Source organism: Chanodichthys erythropterus, chromosome 15 (genome assembly GCF_024489055.1).
Source record: "Chanodichthys erythropterus isolate Z2021 chromosome 15, ASM2448905v1, whole genome shotgun sequence".
Taxonomy (NCBI): Eukaryota; Metazoa; Chordata; class Actinopteri; order Cypriniformes; family Xenocyprididae; genus Chanodichthys; species Chanodichthys erythropterus.
The window spans coordinates 33,599,223-33,622,123 of NC_090235.1; the positions used below are offsets into that span (position 1 = coordinate 33,599,223).

At 36.5% G+C, this 22,901-nt stretch overlaps 3 protein-coding genes across 3 annotated transcripts; 2 read left to right on the forward strand and 1 right to left on the reverse strand.

Annotated features, from left to right (window-relative positions):
• Positions 1-1,467: 1,467 nt before the first annotated feature.
• zgc:175136 (uncharacterized protein LOC100136863 homolog) lies at positions 1,468-4,795 on the forward strand. The gene is made up of 5 exons (XM_067361482.1): positions 1,468-1,517; positions 1,633-1,685; positions 1,767-3,647; positions 3,742-3,894; positions 4,585-4,795. Exons 1-4 carry the CDS (start codon positions 1,495-1,497, stop codon positions 3,870-3,872), a joined length of 2,088 nt encoding a protein of 695 aa, XP_067217583.1. The 5' UTR covers positions 1,468-1,494; the 3' UTR covers positions 3,873-3,894; positions 4,585-4,795.
• A 766-nt stretch (positions 4,796-5,561) lies between these two features.
• On the forward strand, positions 5,562-12,569 carry kdf1b (keratinocyte differentiation factor 1b). The gene is made up of 4 exons (XM_067411454.1): positions 5,562-5,755; positions 6,432-7,367; positions 8,014-8,082; positions 10,669-12,569. The coding sequence occupies exons 2-4, from the start codon at positions 6,509-6,511 to the stop codon at positions 10,746-10,748; spliced, it is 1,008 nt and encodes a 335-aa protein (XP_067267555.1). The 5' UTR covers positions 5,562-5,755; positions 6,432-6,508; the 3' UTR covers positions 10,749-12,569.
• A 4,965-nt stretch (positions 12,570-17,534) lies between these two features.
• Positions 17,535-21,362, reverse strand: nr0b2b (nuclear receptor subfamily 0, group B, member 2b). The gene is made up of 2 exons (XM_067411455.1): positions 20,870-21,362; positions 17,535-17,982 (listed from the first exon to the last, which is right to left on the reverse strand). Exons 1-2 carry the CDS (start codon positions 21,360-21,362, stop codon positions 17,729-17,731), a joined length of 747 nt encoding a protein of 248 aa, XP_067267556.1. The 3' UTR covers positions 17,535-17,728.
• Positions 21,363-22,901: the final 1,539 nt, after the last annotated feature.

Genomic DNA, 22,901 nt, shown 5'->3' on the forward strand with positions numbered 1-22,901 from the left:
GTTGAAAAAAAAAAAAAAACATTTTCATTTCTATTCATTTTTCCCCATACTTGTGCCACTATGATGATTTCTGATGATGCTAGCAAAAAAAAACTTGCTTCTTTACTAAACTTTATATGTCCTTTTTCATTTGTTTCTAAACAGAGCTTTACAGAAATCAGGCATTCATTTCATTGATTCCTTTCAACAGAAAGCTGAAATCTGAAAGTGCCATATATTAACAGCCACCAAGTTACCTTCGTACATTTTAACGTAAACTTGACTCTTAATCACAGCTCCATGTAAAGGTCACACAGTCGCATCACTATCAATAATGGCAGGTGAAGAGCTCATGTGGGATTCTGTTAATATATAGGAAATTATCCGTTCCAACATTCCCTCTTCACCCCTGGTTGGAGGAATAAATGAGGGACAATGTAAAGGATGAAATGACATGCCAAAGAAAAGTAGGACGGTGTGACAGATCTCCTCACCTCTTCAAGTACCTGGTATCAGGAGACGAATGCTTCTCCTTCCTGCTGACTGCAGGAGAATGACAGTAATGATCCCTATCTATCAAATGTGCACTGGTGGGAATGGGAAATTGTCAGAGCGGTGCGTGTATGCGTGTGAGTATGAGGGAAGGCTATGTATTAGACTGCATTAATGGCTTTCATACCTCCTTAAGGAATGAAACCTCATACTGTGAACACATGTCAGTGCTTCAGCTTGATGCATTAAAAGCCTCTTCCTCGAAAGCACTCGCTTCAGAATATACTGGATGTGGATCCTGACCATTACTGTATATTATACACAATGAATATTTTGCAGTCTGAACTTTAACACAAAATGTCTGTAGTTGTCCATATAAATATGATAAATGATATCAACTATGCCTTCTTCACCAAGTTCAGCTCATGGAAAATGCCTGTATTGTATTTTATTGATGTGAGCTCATAGTGATGAAAATCTAATTATGGTCAGATGAGGTTGTGCAGCAGTTTAGAAAGCATGTATTCATCACACAGTCTAGAATTTATTTTTGTATTTTTTCAGTCATAGAAAACATATAAATAGCAGATTAATGTTTTCAAGGTCTGAAAAGGTCATGAAAATGAATATTTTTTATTCGTGCACCTTTTTTCTTTTCTTGTAAAACCTGTTTGCAAGTTGAACTGATTTGCAAATGAGTCTGAATGATTTATTAATGATTTTCTAAAATCCTTATCCAGTGATCAGAAATAACTGTTAACCCTGTAAATACATTAAAGTGAATTGTGAACAAATAAAAGTTGTCAGCAATTTCCTCCTGATCTGACCCTTAAACATGATTTATAAACAGAGAATTTTTTTTGTAAAGTAATGTGATTATTGTTAACAGCTGAACTTGCAGGTATCTTGATTGCTGATTGGCTAAAGGTGAGGAGTGAAGTCTATAAGAGGATTCCTATTGATGTTTGTGTTAGAAGCGCTCAATTGGGATTGTAACAAAAGTTCTGGGTGTCTTATTCAACAATGGGTTCTAGATACTGCTTAAGGTGAGCACTAAACTGACTGAAGTGAAAGTTTGTTGTTGGTGGTTGTTGTTTGCTCAGAAGCTGAATGAACCTGTACATTGCTCTACCAAATGGTTGACTTCTTGCTTGTTTTCAGAATTCTTTTTGCCTTGTTTCCTGCTTATGTAACCTGTTGGGGGAATTATGAAGGTAAGCCTAACACGCTTCTGATATGTATCTGAAACATTGCTGTCTCTGGCTGTTTGTGTACTTTTTATTTGTTTCTAACAGGGAGCATGCCAACTGCTAATATGCAAAGCGCTTCATCTCACACTTTCCCAGGGATTCGCCATGAGGTTAAACAAATAGGAAGTTGGAATGAACCTGCCTACAGTTCTGTTCACCTGCCCCACAGTCAAGGCACCCATGGAAGTTATAATTATCATAAGGGGAGAGTGTTTGCGGGCTCAAATATAAAATCAGATTCAAAAGCTTGTGAGACTCCAGATAAACGTGACAATCAAAAAAATATTAACTTTAAGCCAACGTATTGCTTGTCAGGTTTTGGTCAACCCTCTGCTCAATATGAGTCTCGTAGGGCTGCTGATGCCTTAAATGTCCAGCCTAGAAGCCAACTGGCTTCTACTTCATCTCAGAGTGGGTCCACCTTGATAAGAAACTTAAAGGTACCCAACCCCTTAAAACACTCTAGCGGTGAATCTAGTAATGAGGTGGCTAAAACTTCTGGATCTAGCAACTTCTTTGCAGTGAAGCCTCCTAAAAACACATTTGGCCATATGGAGTTCAACTCTGAAGTTTCTAGAGACCCGCATGCAAGAGACCCAAATCTTGGATCAACTTCTATCTTAAGTCGGATGTCCCATCCGCATAGTTCATCTAAATGGAGCCAAAGCACTAACAAAGTCCAGACAGCCAGTAGCAGTTATGGCCCATTGCTGAAGGAAATGTCTACGTATTCAAGCATGAATCCAAGAAAACCCTCTAGTAGTGGACTTCAGTACACTGAGGTCAAGCCTTCGGTTGTTAGCTCAGGGCCAATCATTGTAGTTAAAGGTGGAGGAAGTGCTCAAGGTCATGGGGGCTATAGTGGGCATCCCGATTCTGTAAAATCACTTGGAGTTCCCAGTCATGTTGCTGCCTATCAGGCCAGTCAGACTTCTAGAGATACTAGATTGACTGGCAGTAGTCAGGGCCAGTCATGGAATGAACCTCTTCACTACTCCATGAGTGGTACTCAATACAGTCCCAGTCCTGAGCTAAGAAAACCTTCCAAAAATGACTGTAGGGACCGTGTGGATGAATCTTCAATTGTCAGCTCTGGTGGGATTCTTCTCAAAGCCCCAGAAAGTACTCCTAGAAATAAGTTACCAGCTCAATATGAAGCTACTCACCCCAAATTCCAGCAGGCCTACAATGTCCACGGTCAGCCTAGTCAAATCTATAAGCCCATGTATCCCTCTCGAAGTGGGGCTCAACACGATGTTGCAAAGTCCTCAACTGCCAGTTCTGGAAAAATCCTGATAATGCAAGGTCCTACCAGTTTTCAAAGTAGAACAGAATCCAATAAACCCAAAGTTCGTCCTAGCTTTCCAGAACATAGGATAACATTTGCCTCTGGTCAGACCGCTCCTCAAAACCAGCCTTTTGAAGCAGCCAGAAATTTCAGAAATGTCTGGCCAGCCACTAGCACTTCCCGGACTAGGTATCAGACCTTCTCTTCTGTGAAGGGACCCTCATACAAACCAAATTCTAGGCCCTCAAATCCTTCTAGAAGTGAATTGGGATTCAGTGCCAATAACCCCACTATTGCTGGAGCTAATGAGATCAATACAGTCCGTGTTAGGCTTAATAAAGCACCCACAAGCAGCTTTGGTAACTTTCAGAACCAATGGGCTTCTGGTGATGTTCGCAGTGGTGCTTTCCGGGGTTCCTCAACTCCAAGTTACCTGGGCCAGAGGCCAGGTCAAAATGTACAAACGCCTGTTTGTTCTTCAGCTCCTCAATATCATGGTTCCAAAGCAGTTCAGAGCCAATTCACTGCAACTCAAGGAAATCCAGATTACACTAGGCACATTACTGCCATTCCAAGTGAGTTCGGCCAAGGTGCCATCCGAAGGCTTTCTCCTACACTTTCCAGCAACTACAGACAAGGTTTGCTCTAAAGTGCACCACAATCAATCTCATTGCATGTTTTAAATATGATTTTTCAGTCAGAAAATGACATTATTTGGTCCTTCTGCCACAGCTGAACAAAACCAGCCTCAAGTTAACAGATTGGATTCCTCTGCTCCTGAATGTGTGGTGGCCCAAAATAGCCCTGCAGGTCTTGGTCAGCAGGGCCTAGTCAAATTCCAGAAAGTTAACCTCTCCATCTAGAATCCTCAACGTCTGTTATAAAGTGAGTACAATTGCTTCATTTATATCTACACCGATCTCTATTTTTGGTATTTAGCAGGAAATGATCTGCCCTCTGCAAGCAATACTGAAGAGTCCAAAAGTGGGATGGTTATTTCAGCATTTACAGCATCCCAGCAATCTGTCTTCGCTTTACATAGTGGGCAGCCTCATTTCCTAAGTGTAATTCAGGATGTTTATTGCCATGTTCAGAATAGGATTGTAGTTACATGAAACCATGCAGTATGTACTGACCACTTTTTTTTTTTTTTTTTTTTTTTTTTAAGTTGTGTAACCATGTATAATGTGACAAACATTTCAAACGGCTCTACTCAACACTTTCATATAACTGGATGTCACTATTTAAACTGTCACAATTTCAATTTAGTCCAGTAGCAGGCCTATTTGAAGTTTCATACTTGATACCAATTTTTAATACCATATAACAATACTGACAATACAGTATTCAATAAGGCATACTAAAATATACTTGACTGGCAGCTGTGGTAGGTCATCGGATGTTCAGTGTGTACAGAAAATCTGTGTACAGCAGAAATTGGTATACATTTTTAAACATGGTCTACAGCATTGAAGCCGGTGAAAAGTTTTTTATTATTATTATGCTTATTTTAATTGCATACTTGCATGATTCTCAAATGCCACCCAACATTAATTGTTTTTCAAATTCTTGCAGCCTTGATTAGGTGTGCGTTGGGGAGGCTGTCAGTCATCAGGCTCTGGTCTCTGCAAGGACTATAGGATGCTCTGACTGATCCAGTCCATTGCTGTTCAGTGATCATAGAAACTGTGGACACAGGGAACTGTCTTGGCAATTTGCAGCTCTATTCCTGATGCACCACCCTTTCAAAGACCATACACCATGTTAATATGTTAATAAACTTTAAAGCCACAATCAGTTTTATGATTTCTTTCGGTCCCCTAGGGGGCAGTTTCACAGCACAATTCACAATACATTAATAATTACATTTAAAAAGACGACAGGCTCAAACGACTACATATTCCACACATGCCAGAATTTATCAAAGAAATAGGAATGTTTGTACCTGTTACTCCTAACAGAAGGAAATCTTAACCGAGATCCTGAGGGTAAAAGCTGAAACTCAGAATCGAGTGGATGGGAGGTAACTGTTAAGAAAGATTGAGCTTCTCTAACTACCTGGCGATTATACAGCTCAGTAGGAAGACTCTGCTGAACTCTTAAACTCTTACTGCTAGTGTTAACAAATCCTGTCACACTTACAGATAACGCAGAAACGGAAGTAAAGTATCTTGTGTGGTGAAATTTGCTGCAGAAATATGAGTAGTTATGCTGAACCTGGTCCTAAACACAACAAAAAAAATTCATCCTCTCCACTGTAACCGAGGAGCATTGACGCCATCTGTTGGTTTAACATCTCAGTGCTTCGTTCACTGACTTCATCCTATTAAAATGTAGACTATCCATTGCAATTCAAAATATATCAAAGGTTAAAACTTTTATTAAAATATAGGCCTACAAGAGGCCTGCGTGTACACTTGGTTGCAAACGTCCTCCGATATGATTTACAGTCAATGAAACAATTGGTTAGACTTTTCAAATGACGTCACCAGTGTCCATGTCCTGATGTACCTGTAGAATCAGGTAGCCCTCTAGATCTGCCTGTGTTTTTATGGAAGCAGGTACGACGGGCATTCCGGTCAAAGCATTCTCCAGTTTTTTGCTTTTTAATACATTTTGAGGACAACTGAATGAGCCGCGGCGGTATATTTGTGGACTGATAGTGAAATCTAAGTCAAACAACCTTTTTTAGATCTCCGGACTTCCGGAAGAATCTCGTCAGATTTCGACTTTTTCCCCATATGGCGTGAGTAGAGAAACAAAGTTTTTATTATTATTAATATTACTCCTTAAGATGTCCTGATACACCGCTCTGTTAGTGTTTTCCACAGTCGTATACTAGTTAACTAGTTAATTCCTAAAGTTCGTTTGACTAGACTTTTTATGTAAACTGCGGCATGTTTGTTTGGGGACAGTGAACTTTGTAGCTTTTCCGAAATTGTAAACAATCAATGGCGGCCTAGATATGAAAGAATATTACTGCATGAATGTAATTTACAATGCATCACAATTTTTTTTATTGTCTAATTTAAAACTCTGAGCTAAAACTGTAGAAAACATTTAAGTTGGAAATAATTATTTGTTATTTACTTAGATTTATTGGAATAAAAATCAGTAGTCTACAGTAAAATTAAATGTATTTTATACTGTGCATGTTTCACTTTCATAAGGCTTTAGATGACAAATACAATTTAGATTATATTGTTTTGATGGTGTTGTGAAAGTTTTACTTTCACTCTTATTAACAATGACAACAGCCAAGAAAGCAAACACAAAACAGCTCTTAAACTGGTTGGTTTACATCTCTAAGGAAAATTTGGGATAACATGGTGCAGTTTTGTTACTGAGACTGACTGAAAGTGTAAGGTAAAACCTTCACCTCCTCCTAGTTTTCTCCTATTAAGTCTCTTTTTCTTTAACAGACCCTGAGGCCTCAGTCCAGCATCAGGTAACTGCAAAAGCAGCCACCAGAGGACGGTCTGGGCCGAGTGTTGTCCCTATGGAGAGCACCCCGTCCTGGACCAGTGGTCCCATTGATGAAGGGCCATACCAAGAACGCTCTGTCGATCCAGTGGAGATTGAGATCCAGCACTTTGGAGTGAGACACAAAGTCAACAAGGATGCCAATGGCAATACGTCTGGACCAGAGACTGTTAGCTTTCTTCCTGCCAAAGAAGAGCCCGTTTCAGGGACGTGTATGTGCGGACCCTGCTCGTCTGTGGGTAGCTGCAGGAAGCTTTTTTGTAGCGTGTTGACTTGTGGACTGTACCGCGTATGTCGGCGCTTGCCTTGTCTCGTTTCAAGCGAGAGCTCAGCTACCAATGCGCAGGTGGAGAACCCGTCAAGACCTCCACAGGTTGAGAATGGCTTCTATACCGACGTCCGTATTCGTGGTGTCAAGGTGGACACATCTGTCATAGAAGAAGATGAGGAGTGTGTGTCATATTCCACTTCTAAAATCGATATGGACAGTCCAATCTACTTAAGTAGCTTACCGGAAGATGACTTTATCAGTGGCAACGAGACAGAAGATGTGGACAAACTCATCACCCGGAAGCTCATGGAGGTCTTCTCTGAGTTTGAGATCAATGAGCTTGCCAAGTGCACCTCGGACTCAATGTTCCTGCGGCGTTCCCGGGAGATCAGTCAGCTTATCTCGGATATCGTGCAGGAGCACAACATGGAGGAGCAGGAGGCCGAGGGCAGGCTGGTGCGAGAGATTATTCGCATCAGTACACGCAAGAGTAAGAAAAGGCCGCAAATTCGTCCACAAGAGCTACAGCGAGACAGCGGCAATGACACCTGGAACAGCAAAAAGAACAGCCAAAAGAGCAGCTTTAATTCTATGAGTGATGGAAGTGAGTGACAACAACATTTCTCTTTCTTTTCCTCAACATGTAGTCCTGAAATATACACTGTCTCATTCTCAGTGGCCTCTTGCAAATGTTAAAGTCACCATGAAACCAAAATTGACAATTCTTGTGCTTTATGGAATATTGCAGTTTTTGTTATAAATAATTTATCAGTGTACATCATTTATTTATTTATTTATTATTGTTAATGTGCCCTCGTAATCTTTCATCAAAATAATTTCAAAATAATAATCAATATCTCTTCTCTGATGATGTGTTTACCGGCGTGAGGGTGGGACATGAGATCACAGCAATAGCAAACTACAAACATCCAATCAATTCCAGATTGGACAACTAGACAAAATCAAGTCCCACCCTACACTTTTCGTGTTTGAGAAGCTGTTTCAATCAAATGTACATCACAAAAAGAAAGAAAAGACTATAGCAACTTCTGTTTCATGCCATCAATTACACACTCTCACCCAGTCTTTCCAAACCTGTATGATTATGATTTTTCTTAAGTGGAACACAAAAGGTTCTTTTCCATACAATGAAAAGTGAATGAATGATGAATGATTGAAATCACTGCATGCCATATGTTGCATATAATGGTTTCTGAATATGTAAATAAATCATTTTATTCTCTCTTTAGAGTTGCAGATTTCAATGGAGAGGTCTGATGACATAGAAGCAAGGAAGTTGCGCAACAACAGTAACCAGTGTAAGTAGTGAATTTGATTTTATGAACTGTTTACACAGACTTTTCTCAACACAAAAACCTGCAAATGATTACGGCAATATGAAAGTATCACCCCAGATCATTTTTAAAGACTGGTAAAAAATTCCCATGATTTATAAATGCAATTTAAACATAGATAGGCCTATTAAAATAATACAGTAGTGTTCAAAAGTTGTTGATATTGTTTTGTTTTTTTGTTGTTGTTGTTTTTTAAAACTATTAATACGTTTATTAAGCAAATATGCTTTAAATTATTAAAAAGTGACAGTATAGAGATTTATAATGTTACAAAAGCTTTCTATTTCTAGAAATCCTGAGGGGAAAAAAATGTACCACTGTTTTTACAAAAATATTAAATATAATAAGAAATGTTTCTTGAGCTGCAAATCATCATATTACAATGATTTTGGAAGGATCATGTGACACTGAAGACTGGAGTAAAGATGCTGGAAATTGATGCCATCACAGGAATCAATGTCATTTTAAAAAATATTCACATGGAAAGTGATTATTTTAAGTTATAATATTTCACAATATTACTGTTTTGTTATCAAATAATGTTGAGCATGAAAAACATCATTAAAAAACATTAAAAAATCGTACCAGCCCCAAACTTTTGAACAGTAGTGTACATTACAATGTTAATAATATATTATTGTTTTTTTGTTTTTGTTTTTTTTTCACATTACAGTAACGTGAATGAAATTTTATTTATTTATTTTCATTAGTGAGAGAATTGAAATGAAAATAATACTTCAATGTGAAAAATCAGTGGTCTTAAACTAGGTTTTTTATATACAAATTATATAATTATTTTTCTTTCTATTAAATTTGGCGAGCAATATGACCTGAACATTCATGAGACTCTCCCACAGTTTGTTTTGCATAAAACTAAGCAAAGACCTTAGTTTAACCTCATGCTAATTTAGTTAGCAGCTGAAGCCGGTTCTGTGTGTTAGCGTAGCAGTGCTGTGGGCCTCTCTCTGCCTGAATTAAAGGCTGTTGAGTGCCTGCATCAGCTCTGGGAGAATGAGAGGGGTGTGTGGCCGAGAGTTTGAGGGGTTTGTGATGTAACCAACTACATTGTCACAAACAATGCTCTCTTGTCTGGAAGCCATCTGATCGGTTACACTCCTCTGAATTTGAATGTCTCTCTTTTCCTCATCAGTGGTGGTTTACCCCTCCCTTTCACATTGCTTGATGTTGTTTTCATGTTCTGCATTATTGGCAAGCGACAGCTGGATTTTTTTTTTGCCTTTATTCCATTATATAAACGTTTGTGGGAACATGAAGTTAAGTACATAACTTTCTGAGAGCACACATTTATTACTTCAGCATTTGTAGGTTCATGTCATAGTTTTTCATTATTATTTTTCCCTGTGCATATGTTTTCCTCTTCTTCTTTTTTTTTCTGCCAGTCATAATCACATAATCATAGTCACTTTCAAAAATATGTTTTTATTTTGTTGTTGTTTTTTGCTGCTGTGCTTTTATCCTCTTCTCATGTGAAATGAGGTGCAAATGCAGTGAGAATAAGCTTATTCACAGACTGTGGGTTTTCTGTCAGGTCAACCCTTCAGTAAATGTTACTAATTTTTCTTAAAAAGTACTTATGGAAATAATACACTTACAGTAAAGATTAGTGTGAACTGAATGTTTTTGGACACTTAATTGCATATATTTACCATTAAATGAAAACGTATTATAGTTTAAAGTAATAAATGCAATTAGTTGAACATGTATGTGTATGTAATTTCATAGCTAGTTGTATTGTCTTTTGAAATATTATTAGTGTACTGCATTTATAGTAAACTACATTATACCTTGTGTGTGATGTATTTAAATATATTTTAATTACTTGTATGTAATTAACTTTAAATGTAATATTGAACAACACACTGCAGTTAAAATTATAATCAAGTACTATTACATGTGCTTTAGTATGTTAGTCAACACATCAAAATGTGTACATCTTTAAAGCATGACAACAGATTATAAAAACAATGATTTCAAGTAAAACATGTAATTTGACATTATTACAAAGTGCACTTTTTTATAAGTGCGTTAAGAAACAGTCTTGAAAGTGTACTGTCTTTAAGTACACTTCAGTGACCATTTCTTAATAATAATATTATATTATGTGCAAGTACAGTTTTTTTTTTTTTTTTTTTTTTTTATAAACTTTTAAGATATGACAAACTATAAGTGCACATTCAATATAATTAAAGGGATAGGGTCATTTATTCACCCTCGAGTAGTTCCAAACCTGTATGAATTTCTTTGTTCTGCTGAACACAAAGGAAGATATTTGGAAGAATGTCAGTAACTACCATAGTATTATGTGTTCAGCAGAACAAAGAAATTTATACAGGTTTGGAACTACTTGCGGGTGAGTAAATTTTCAAAAGAATTTTCATTTTCACAAGAGAAATTTTAAAAGTTACATGGATTTAAAAGATCAATGAAAATTCAATTTCTCATGATACTACTCCTATAAAGTGTAGATCAAATTGCATGTTTATTTGCTTTAATTTGAATTCTTTTCTCATTCTCTCTCATTCCATACAGCATTCTCTCCAAGTTTCCAGGAAACTGGTGTGCCGATCATGTCGGACACTCCTTTAATACCCAGAAGCACACAGGCATGAGAGTTTCTCTTTAGATCATTTATCTTTTTAATTTCCAAACATCCTTAAACAATGAATACTTAATCTCTGTGAAGAATACGTCCTCTGGCTTGGAATCAGTGGATGATTTTGAAGTATACCCCTGAAAATTGTGATTTCATGGGCAGTTTTTTTTTTTTTTTCAAACATATCTGAAGATGTAGTTGTATTTATGCTTCTATTACACATTTTTGTTCTTTGGTCTCTTGTGATGGATGTGTGAAGTATTTCAATGTTGCTGTCCAGAAGACATAAGCCAACAAATGAATTTGCTTGACTTCCTGAGAATGAAGAATGGAAAACAGTCTGACCTCTTTATAGCCAACAGATGGACATAAACTGTAGCATGATTTAACTTTCCACTCAGTTCTGTCAAATTCTGTCATAATTTATTCGCCCTCATGCCAGTTTTCCTTCTTTCATGAAACACATCTCCGAGTTGACAAAAAGCAATGGTGTTATAGATGACACACAAACAAGAAAAAAAAGGCTTTTGAAAACTCGTAAGATAGCAAATGACTGCCCAAATATTGGACAGAATATTCTTCAAGAATTCACCTTTTGTGTTGCACTGAAAAAAGGAAGGTTGTGCAGCAACATGAGGGTTAATAAATAATGACATTTTACATCTTTATTAATAGTGAACTATTGCTTTATTGATAAGTTGATGAATGTATTAGTCAAATGTTGGCGCTTCAGTGAAAGTTTGGCTGTGTGAAGTTTGTTGTACCAAACAAAATGCTTTGAGCCGGAATGAATGTTAAAGAGTGGTAAATGGACCTGCTTATTTAAATGTACAAAGAAACAACATGCACTTCACTTGCCATATGCAGTCTAGGATAGCATTTAATTGATTGCTTGTTTAAATTTAAATGTATATTTTAATGTGAATTTCACTGTTGCAAGAGTAATTTGTTAGGAAAAATCATTCTCTTATGTAAGACCCTTAAGGTTGCTTTAACATGGATTTTTTAAGAAATTGATTTCTTAAAACATAGGATGCTTGTTTTGCTCAAAGAACTGGTAAAAGTTGTACGCTAACTAAATTAAAATATTTTGCATTTGCATGTGCCTTCAGTGAAGACAGCTGACATTATCAGAATTGAGTAAATGCATTGTGTTCAACACAGAAATCAGTTGTACTAACATTCACACACTACTGTAATGCATGTAAAGTATGCAAATAAAAAAAAAAATCCCTTATGCAAGACTGCGCCACAGGTGATACGCCGGAAACGCACTGTAACAGTGCAAGAACTCATTTAAACTATGGTTCATAGGACGCAATGTCACATTCAATTTGGAAATGCCGGAGTTGAGCTGCTATTCAGCACGTTTCGTATATCGAAGCCTTAAAACCCCCAGAGAATACCAGGAAATAAAGCAGAAAGTGCCATTTGTGTAAGGAGAAAGGGCAGAGGAATAGTGTTTCATCAAATACTTGAAACTTGTCCTTTGTATTATATTTGACATGCATTGCATATGCAATGAATCACTTTTTGATTCATTAGATTTTCAGTTTCTGCCTTAAGGTGAAATGGCAGTAAAAAAGTCATGTTTTGACATTTAAAAAACACACTGCCTGTGATCCAATGGATTAGTATTTCTGAACCCTTCAGGCATTCAGTTATAAATGGTGAAATGTTTTAAAGGGGTTTTGCGTGGCAGCATACATTGTGTAATTATGGTTCACTGCAAGAAGCCAATTCATATTTGAACTATCAGTCAATGTGACAGAAGAGTTGTTTTAATACGTCATCCACCTTGTTTGATATACCAATGTTTATCTAAGAATTTATCATAAGGCAAAGCCAGCTGTGAGATATGCTGTTGTATGTATGTATATATACACAATATATATATATATTTTTTTTTTTTCATCTTGACTGATTTCATACTAACTATACTAAATGTTATCGATATTTGTAGTCACAATTTTCCTTTTGATTAATGCACAAATCATAGGTAGCCTATAATTCTAACCCACACAGACCACAGCAGTGTTTATAGAGCTTTCACCACAATCCATTCGCTTTCTTGACTCTTAACCTAGATCAACCAGCCCATAAACCACAGCCACATGACCTTACATAACCCTGCAGTCAGTGGGTTATGGATCTGTCTGTATAGACCACAGCCTTGGTTATGTGGTTGTAGTTTAATTATGTCTTATGTGAAACAAGCACAGAGTCAAACATTCATAAATGATTGTGTTTGATTCTATCATTGGCTCAATATCAAATAAGTCCAGGCGTGATTAAGCATAATACCCTCAATGGCGTGGACATGTTTCCTTATAACTCCAAATGTATTTGCACTGAAACTGTCGCTGCTATATCAGTTTAACAACAATCCACCCTTGTTTACTGAAGACTCCTCAGGGGGTTTTGGAGTCTGGCAGGGGAAAATAGGGTCATTTGAGTGTTTGTCCAACATACCTACACCCAGGATGTTCCTGTTGATGTTCTATGAATCATCAGGTATATGATTCATCAATGGTTTAGCTACCATCAAAACTACTGAAGCTTGTCATACCTGATAGTGCAGGTACAATACTGAGACATATGATGCTTTTAGTGTGTATTTATACACATATTTGAGAAAAATAATGTACATGAATAATATAAGAAGTAATGGACATTTTAATTAGTTGAATTAAAGTGTGTTTGTGCAGTATAAGCCTGAAGATATGCTTTTATATGTCTGCTATAAAACTGCTCTGGCTATACAGCAAACAAACGCAACAGGTTTGACAAGCTCTTTTCATAGATGGGTAATAACAACACTACCTTCATATTGGTGTTAAACAGAAAGGAGGTGCTGCACTGAGTCATATATTTCCACACTGGCAGAAAAAAACAGGCCTTAGAAGGCCCCGTTCAAACTAAAGATGATAAAGATATAGTTCTAAAAATCATTCTAAAGGTAAAAGAATAGCACACCACAACTATAACGACAATGAAGAAACGGCAACATTGGAATCACTTTCAGAAGGATTTTTTTTCTGTGTTCACACCATGTCGTTATAACCATAACTACGGAATGACAACACGTGACAATCTACTCTGAATTATTATGCGCTTCTATGTCAACACTATCAATGCCAAATTGAGGCTGCATCCCAAAACTTGTAGGCATCTGACTTATCAGGCAATGACTTTGTAGGCAGTGTTTACGCACAGAGGTACCTGCTGAAACTGATTTTGGACCGACTTCTGAGGCGGTGTAACGGTTTAATGATCTACAGCAAAATAGAGAGAGCTTTAGTTATAACCAAGTGAATATTTATTTACTACAATAGTAATTTCTCACTAGAAATGACATCAAAAGTGGAAAACGTTGGTCAAAAATGTACATTTATACACAAACTGACCACAAACCATAACTTTCAGTTGCCAAATTTTTAAGATCAGCTGTCACTGAGTGGGACACACAGGATTGTGGGATATCAAAGGCTACGAAGGATACATCTATGCTGCCTTCAAAAATTGATCAGATGAAGGTATCTCTGGAGACAGGAAGCGAAGCAAACATTGGTTTTGGACGTGCCTTAAAGCGGAACTCAGTAAGATTTGCAAAGCTCCCCCTACAGTTTCCTTCAGTGAATCACACTGTCATTAATACTCCAAGCACAGCTCTGGACTACAACGCTCACCAGTACAAGAAAGGGAGGTGGGTAATTTGCATACAGTACACTCGATGGAGGTGGGTAATTTTCGAAATTGTCTTATAAAGTCATGATATATATATTGTTTTTGAATTACCGTAAAGCATTTTGTCACTCTCGCGTGAACATGAGGCGAGACTGTGTCGGGTCGATGCAGCTCAACTTGCAAGTGCTATATTCTGGCATAGACGTGCCAGAGGGGATTAGTGCTCGCCTCAAACACACCACTACAAGTCAATTAAAGGTCCCGTTTTTCGTGTTTTTTTGAAGCTTTGATTGTGTTTATAGTGTGCAATATAACATGTGTTCATGTTTCGCGTGTTAAAAAAAACACAGTATTTTTCACATAATTTACTTATCTGTATACCGCTGTTTCCACTGTCATAAAAACGGGCTGATGACTTCCTTGTTCTATGAAGTCCCTCCTTCAGAAATACGTAACGAGTTCTGATTGTGGCCAGCGGTTCCTGTGTTGTGATTCGACAGCAGCTTAGCGCTCCTTGCCCGGAAAGGTCACGCCTCTTACCATAACGTGTGCTGCACATAGTTTTACATGTGGATTATTGTGGTGTTGTGCCGAATGAACACAAAAGACAATAATTCCCGAGAGACTGAACTCTTTAATCTCCACAAGCAGCGACAGAAAATGTACAACATTAGCACTCACTCAGAAGAGTACCTCATATGGAAAACAGCCATATACATAAACATAGTCCCCTCTTGTGGCCATTATGTGCACTGCAGTCCAACATTAACTGTTGCAGTAAGGATACCACAATTATAATTTTCGGGAACGAGTTAAACATAAATTGTAACCATTGATCTTTAAGTACAGCGTCCCTGGGAAGGCCAAACAAAGGTGATTGGACTGCGGGATGAAAATAACACCGTTTCGACGACATGGCGACAAACACACTCTACAAACGCAACTCTTGCTCTTCTCCGTGGGAGCGCAACAAGACCACGCCCCCTTTTTTGTGTATTCCTGTGGGCGGAGGTTAGTCAAAAAACTGTTTTAGTGACGTCATTAAAGAAGGAAGTAGAGGGATGTAGTCCAAACGGGCCGTTCAATGTAGGCGACTTCTGTTAAATAAAATATCTCGCTTGGCATTGAACTTTGAGCTTTAAAATTTTACAGATTTTATTTATACTCTTAACAACAACATTACACACTACCTAAAGTTTGAAACATGGGATCACAAAGAACGGGACCTTTAACCATCATAAGGACTTAGAAAACTATTTATGAAGGTAAAAAAAGTTACTTAGTTCAGCTTTAATGCTCGCCAACCTTGAAATGCATCCTCCGAAGGCAGCATTCTTCACCTTTCAGACGCAGCCTGAAAGCGCGTTCATGCCATGTTGTATTTACCGTAACGATTCTTAACTGGAAAAAGCCGTTAGTGTAGAACTTGTAATTACAATGTGTAAACTTGTAATTTTCTAAGAGCTACAAGCTACTGGACCACCTGACCACTGCAGATTTAAGGTGTGTTTGACTTGAAGCGACACTGTGCAGACTAATTAATGTATGACATCAAAGTACCGCAAAAGCAATTCGAAAACATACAGAGATTTGTTTACGGTAATTCGTCTTATAAAGTGATCAAGTCTCTTCAGAAAACTTGGACTAAACCATTCAATTCATATGGATTTGTTTTATGATCTCTTTATGAATTTTTTGAAGCGTCAAAGTTTCAGTTGCGTCACTGTCTTTGGAGGCAAAGAAAGCTAGCAGATTTCATCAAAAAGATCTTCATTTATGTTCCGAATATAAAAATTATAAAAGTAAGGTTTAACCACTGTAGTCACCTGGACTTTTTTAACAATGTCTTTAGTACATTTCTGGACTTTGAAAGTGGTAATGAAATTGCTGTCTATGGAGGAGTCAGTACCTCTCGGATTTCATCAAAAATATCTTTTAATTTGTGTTCCGAAGATGAACGAAGGTCTTACGGGTTTGGAACGACATGAGGGTGAGTAATAAATGACAGAATTTTTCATTTTTGGGTGAACTACCCTTTTAAGAAAGGTAAGCTCAGGTAAGCTGAGTGATACTTATTTTGCCTATAAATTACTCCAGTACAGTGTTTGATGTAAGGGATAATGTTTACATTTTATTTCCCAGGTTGATTTTTGTTAAAACTAATGGATTTCAATTTATCGCATTGTTATATGAAGGTAACATTAGAAGTGTAAACCTTTTCTTCTGTTCACGTTAATTAAACAGTAGAGCATGATGCAAACAACAATTAGGTCAAGGTTAGCCTATAGGTTTTGCTTGACCCTTGTTCCAGACCTAGACATTTCATCCTAATCTATGAAAATCCATCTTAAAAATATTAATTACATTCTTCCCCAGAGAAGCAGAGTTGAAATCTGTTACATATGGATGTTTTCACACTCACTGTAAACCATGAGTTTTATCAGTTTTGTTATCACAGTCCATCAGACTTTTGTGACAGTTTGAAGATTTGTGCTCTAATCACAACAAGATATGCACAGAAAAGCATAATGACTATTTTTACTATTTATTTTATTTTTACTACAACTATATTCTTAAACTGCACATAATTGAATGTAAATTTTCTGTGTTCCCTGATGAAAAACTACATTATGGTAATTGAATGCTCTTAATTAGATATTCAAACATGCTGGTCATGTGACAACAGTTAAGTATACTACAGTTTGAAACTGTTTATTTTATGTGCATACTGTTTTGTCATGTCTCTTATTTTGAAATTGGCCATTCATTAGCTCATGTTCTTTTGTAGTTCTTTTCATGGACTTTGTAGTTCTTTTGTTCATGCTAATTAGTTTCAGGTGTTATCCTGTTGTTTTCTCGGTTATTTAGCCATACTTCCAGTCTTGCCTTGTGTGGATTATTGTCCATTTGTATGATCCTTTCGTGGTTCATGGTGTTACGGGTCAAGGCCATTAGCTACATTTCATGTCATGTGTTCCACGGTCAAGTCATGTATCATGTTTTGTGACATTGAACACCTTTTTATCTGCATTTAGATCCAGACTCATGCTTGATCTTGGAGGCAATGTTACACTTTCACTTACTTTTTTTTTTTCTCAGATAGTAGATTCCATCTCAAACACAGCCATAGACCTTTGACCTTTATGTCAACTTGTGCCATGAAGGGAACCACCAATAGGTGGAGACAAATATACAAGATATGAGAATGGATTGCTGTCAAAATGCATAATAATAATAATATAAAATGTTAATAATATATCTTTGCAAAAATGGCACACAAGTGTGGTACTCGATTGTATACTTATAATCCTACATTATTCTATTGGTGACAATGATCTCATTTAGGAGTTCCTGGAGATCCATCTGGCCAGTGATGGGTCTGAAAAACAGTTCTGTCACCATGCTTCGGGCCTCCATCTGTAGAGTGCTAGCCATAAACAGCAGCTTTGTGAATGTATGGTGATCTCTGGGGTGATGATGGGAGAGAATAAGCATGTGCAGAGCTCTCTGGGCCTCCTCCTGCAGTCCTGCTATCACTGCCAAACTCTTCAGGCCAGGAATATCTGAAACAGAGGGAAGTCAGTGAAGTGACAGAATTCCAAGAATATACTGAATATACAATCTGTGATCATCACTTTCACATTTCAAACATTAGCTTTATACAATGTAAAGAGAACCAGAAGCACTTTACAGAATACATGCTACATGTGACATATTTATATTATGTATTATAGATAAGACCTAGCAGAGTAATATAATGGTTGAAGTTCATCACATTATGAACACTTTGAACACTGAATGTTGTCCATTGCGAAACAAAAATAGCTGGGAATATACTGGAAAATATATTTCCATATATGGAAAACTAGTGCTTATAATTTTACAATATGCTGCAATAAATGCAAGGACCATGCATGACTACATTGGATAGGCCTAAAAGTATATAAAGCTGAACACATATCCATAAACTTCTGTCTCACTTTACTGTTAGTCAGTTTACTGTTATTTCGTATATGAAAATATGTGATGATTTATAAAAAAGTGTTTTTGTGATATCACAATATATATTTTCCTCATAATTATAATTAAAAATATATATTGCACATACATGTTCCCATATAAATGTATATATAGTACATATATGTTCATATGTATTTATTTTATACACAAACAATATCATATTTTATCACATCATGTACATCTATTTAATATAAAATTACACTATGATATATAAGAAAATATAGTATTACATATTTCAATAAATGAAAAGTAGCAATTACTTATGTATTCAATATACTGCAATATTATCACAGTATATAATTCTGTATATTTTAATATACATTAAAAAAACGATCTATTTATCGTTCATATATAAGGAAACATTTTCTGTGCGTAAGGGATATTTGTTAAAAATATTTTTAATTTCATTTTTATTGTGAAATGTTTTGCTTGAAAAGTATGCTATCATCCTTTCAAATAAATGGCGCTTGATTTTTTTGTTTCTAATGTAAGACGTTCGGACATTTGTTTCTTGGGCGCACATTATGTAAATACACAATGACAAACACTTAATACAGTTTGTCTTGTTCAGCCATGTTAAAGCTACACTACATGTAATTTTTTATTTAAAAAAAAAATGAAAAATATTATTAATGTGGCAGTGCAAAAAATCCATCTGACTAACCATGTCTTCACTTTGAAAAATGAAAGTAATGTCGGGATGCATTTGAAGGAAACTGAATACATGCGTCATACCCGCACACAGAGAAAAGTAGTTGTAGGCTAGTTGTGGTGGCTAGCTTAGAAAAGTTGTTTGGTTGTAATAACAAACGAACAAAAAAACGTATTTATTTGTCTATCCGCTGTGATAAGATGTAGGCTAGGCCTCGAACCACGTTCATCCGCGTAGAGGACCAGAGCCGATTCTGCCGAAACACAAAACAATGTTCTGCAAGACGCATGCAGTTTAATCGTTAGAGGGCCAAACGTACAGTGCAGCTTTAAACGGCGAAATGCATATAAACCTTTTTCATGTCCGCAGACAAAGAGGGTTAGGCTATAACATGACTTTTCCAATCCAGCTAAAACCAGCCTAAGCTGGTCAGGCTGGTTTTAGCTGGTCTCCCAGCCTGGTCATAGCTGGTTTTTAGAGGGGTTTTGACTTTTGACCAGCTTAAACCAGCTGAACACCTGCTAACCCAGGCTGGGAGACCAGCTTGACCAGCTACTTCCAGCTTAAACCAGCTAAGACCAGTCAACCAGCTTAGGCTGGTTTTAGCTGTTTTTTTCAGCAGGGGGGACAGCTATTGATTCAACATTTGGCACAATTATGAAAGTTGCTAACATGCATACAAAGAGACACACACATAGCCTGTTACGTTGGTTTATTCATAGCCTATGTTTTATGTCTTTGTTCAATAGGCCTATAACTTGTCTGTTGTTTTAGAATGCTTACTTTTTTAACATTTTGACTAACATTACAAAAGATTAATAAATGTTGTAATAAATGTATTCCTCATTGTTAGTTCATGTTTGCTAATACAAAAAAAAAAAAAATGGTGCTATATATAGTACTAAACGTGGCTCTTTGGCTCGTAATCATAGGGGAACCACTTTAAGTGCTGTATAGCACCAAATCTTGGTGCTTCAGTGGTTCTTCACCGGTTCTTTGGAATGACTGAGTTGCTATGTAGCACCACTACTGCATACAGAACCTGTTAAGCCCCTTTATGGTTCTTCAGCGGTTCTTCAGTGGTTCTTTGGGGTGGTTAAGGTGCTACCATATATGAACCTGTTAAGCCCCTTTAAAGGTTCTTTACGAGCCAATGAACCACAGTTGGTGCTGTTAAGCACCATTTTTGTTGAAGAAATAAAATGCGATATGGCACCTCTTATGGGTTCTACATAGCACCATTTCACAAACATGCTGTCGAGCACCTTTAAAGATATGGTGCTACATAGCACCAAAAGTGGTTCTGGTTCCTCTATGATTACGAGCCAAGAACCCTTTTAGTGCTATATAGCACTTAGAGTGTATAGGCCTACATTTATTAATATTTGTAATGAACTTGCAATTTTGTACTGTTAAAATAATATAAAAATAATGTATAAAATAAGTAGGCCCTACTGTTCTTTATGTTAATCAATATACCAAAATAAGTGTACTTTTTTAAAGCATGACAGATTATTGAAAAGAAAGATGAAAGATTATTAAAACATAATGATTTAAAATGTACTTAAAATTAAACCTTTTGACATCATTACAAAATGCAACTTTTTAAAAGTGTTTTAAGAAACTTTTTTTGGCTTTTTATCTACAAGTACAGTTCATTAAAAAATAATTTTGAGATTCGAAGTACTCTACACATGCACATTCAATATAATTAAGTGCACTTCTTTTTCACAAGCGATGTCAAACCATGCTCTTGCATTTCTTTTTAAAAATCTCACCTTGACTGAACAGTATTGCACACTTGAGATATGCATACTCATTTAGACTCAGGTCCAGACTCCATACTTTGTTCAGGAACATCTTAAGTTTGCACACTTCTGCCAGAGTGGGTGGACAGACATCTGATTTCTGCTGACCATTCAACAATATGTTTCTAAGGATGCTGACAGCAGGGAAGTCCCACACCTCAAAAGTTATGTGCTCCTGCGCAAGTCCCAGGAGGAAAAGAGGCACCCAGCGGTTCTGAAGAAGGACGAGTCGGTCATTGAGCGGCAGATTTTGGAAGGAAGGTAAGCTCTTCATGAAGTGAATCGTTTTTACCAAGACACCAAAGGCAGCATGACAGGTGGTATGTTGGTTTTTTAAGCACACTAATCGCTCACAGTGACAGCTGTGTGTCTTTGGATAACTGAAGTGTGTAAAGTCACACTTACGGCTTAGGATGCTGAAGAGAATTCCATGAGGATGTTGTTTGCTAAAGTATTTTTTCATTTTCTCTGATGTAATGTCTATCTAATGTGAAGCTGTTGTTGTTGTGTGAATGGCTCCAGATTGAATCCTCAAAGGCTTATTTATAGCAGCTCCTTTAGTAGCCTATGACTAATCTTTAGCCTTGACCTTTCTGATCCCTTACACATCAGACAGACCAAACTATTGAATTTCAAGGAAAAGGTTTGCTCCACGTGGAGACGGTAAGGTTCACGCTCTGGGAGCTGAACCATGGTCTGCACAAGGAAAGGGGTTAATGACATTTATCATGTTTAACTGTCATTAACTCAGCCTGTACCAAGTCACCAAGGACTAATAGTGTCATGTTATCTTGCCTGAGTTTGGGCCCAACGTTCAGTATGTCACTACATAAGAACTGATAATATAATCATAACAGATACGTGTTTTGCTTTTCTTTTTCTTGGAGGTTTATATTATATTAGTGTTCATTATTCTTCAACATCTACATTGATTTTAAATGAAGGAACCTGTGGCTACATTCCTTCAAAAGTATTTTATATATATAAATCAGTTAGAGTATCTACTGTTTGAAAACTATCAATATACATGATTATTATTTCAATGTTATACCCTTTGAGAGTCTTGAGATAACAGACTCCATGATTTATCTTAGTCACAGGTTGCGCTCTTGGTCATTAACCTCACATTTTTATCATATTAATCAGCATTTGTGTTCAGAAGCAGACAAGCCAAGTGAATAGATGATAAGTAACAACCTCAGATTTTAAAAAAAAAAAAAAAAAAAAAAAATGGTTACACTTTACAATAAGGTTTGTTACTGTATTTGTTAATCTTTAATTTTTTGTTAGATCTTTGTTAGAAAATCATATCATGTTTGAAAATAATGCTTTTGTTGTTTTTATCCAAATAAATAAATTAAATAGCCCTAATTATCAGTGTTTGTATAGTATTCATATATTATTATGCGATATATCACGCTGTTTGTTATTCTTACATACATTATTACAGATGACATCACATCATCATCATCATGACCATGTTATTAATTAACACTTATATAATTATGGTAATTCATTATTATATATTATTTATACAGAATAAATGTGACCCTGGACAACAAAACCAGTCATAAGTCGCATGGGTATATTTGTAGCAATAGCCAACGATACATTGTATGGGTCAAAATTATCGATTTTTCTTTTTATGCCAAAAAGCATTAGGATATTAAGTAAATATCATGATAATTTCCTACCATAAATATATCAAAAATGTATTTTTGTGAGTGGATATGCATTGCTAAGGACTTCATTTGGACAACTTTAAAGGGTTAGTTCACCCAAAAATGAAAATTCTATCATTTATTACTTACCTTATTAAGACCTTCATTAATCTTCGGAACACAAATTAAGATATTTTTGTTGAAATCCGATAGCTCCGTGACGCATGCATAGGGAACAATGACTTTTCCTTTCTCAAGATCCATAAAGGTACATTTTTAAATCAGTTCATGTGAATACAGTGGATCAATATTAATATTATAAAGGGACAAGAATATTTTTG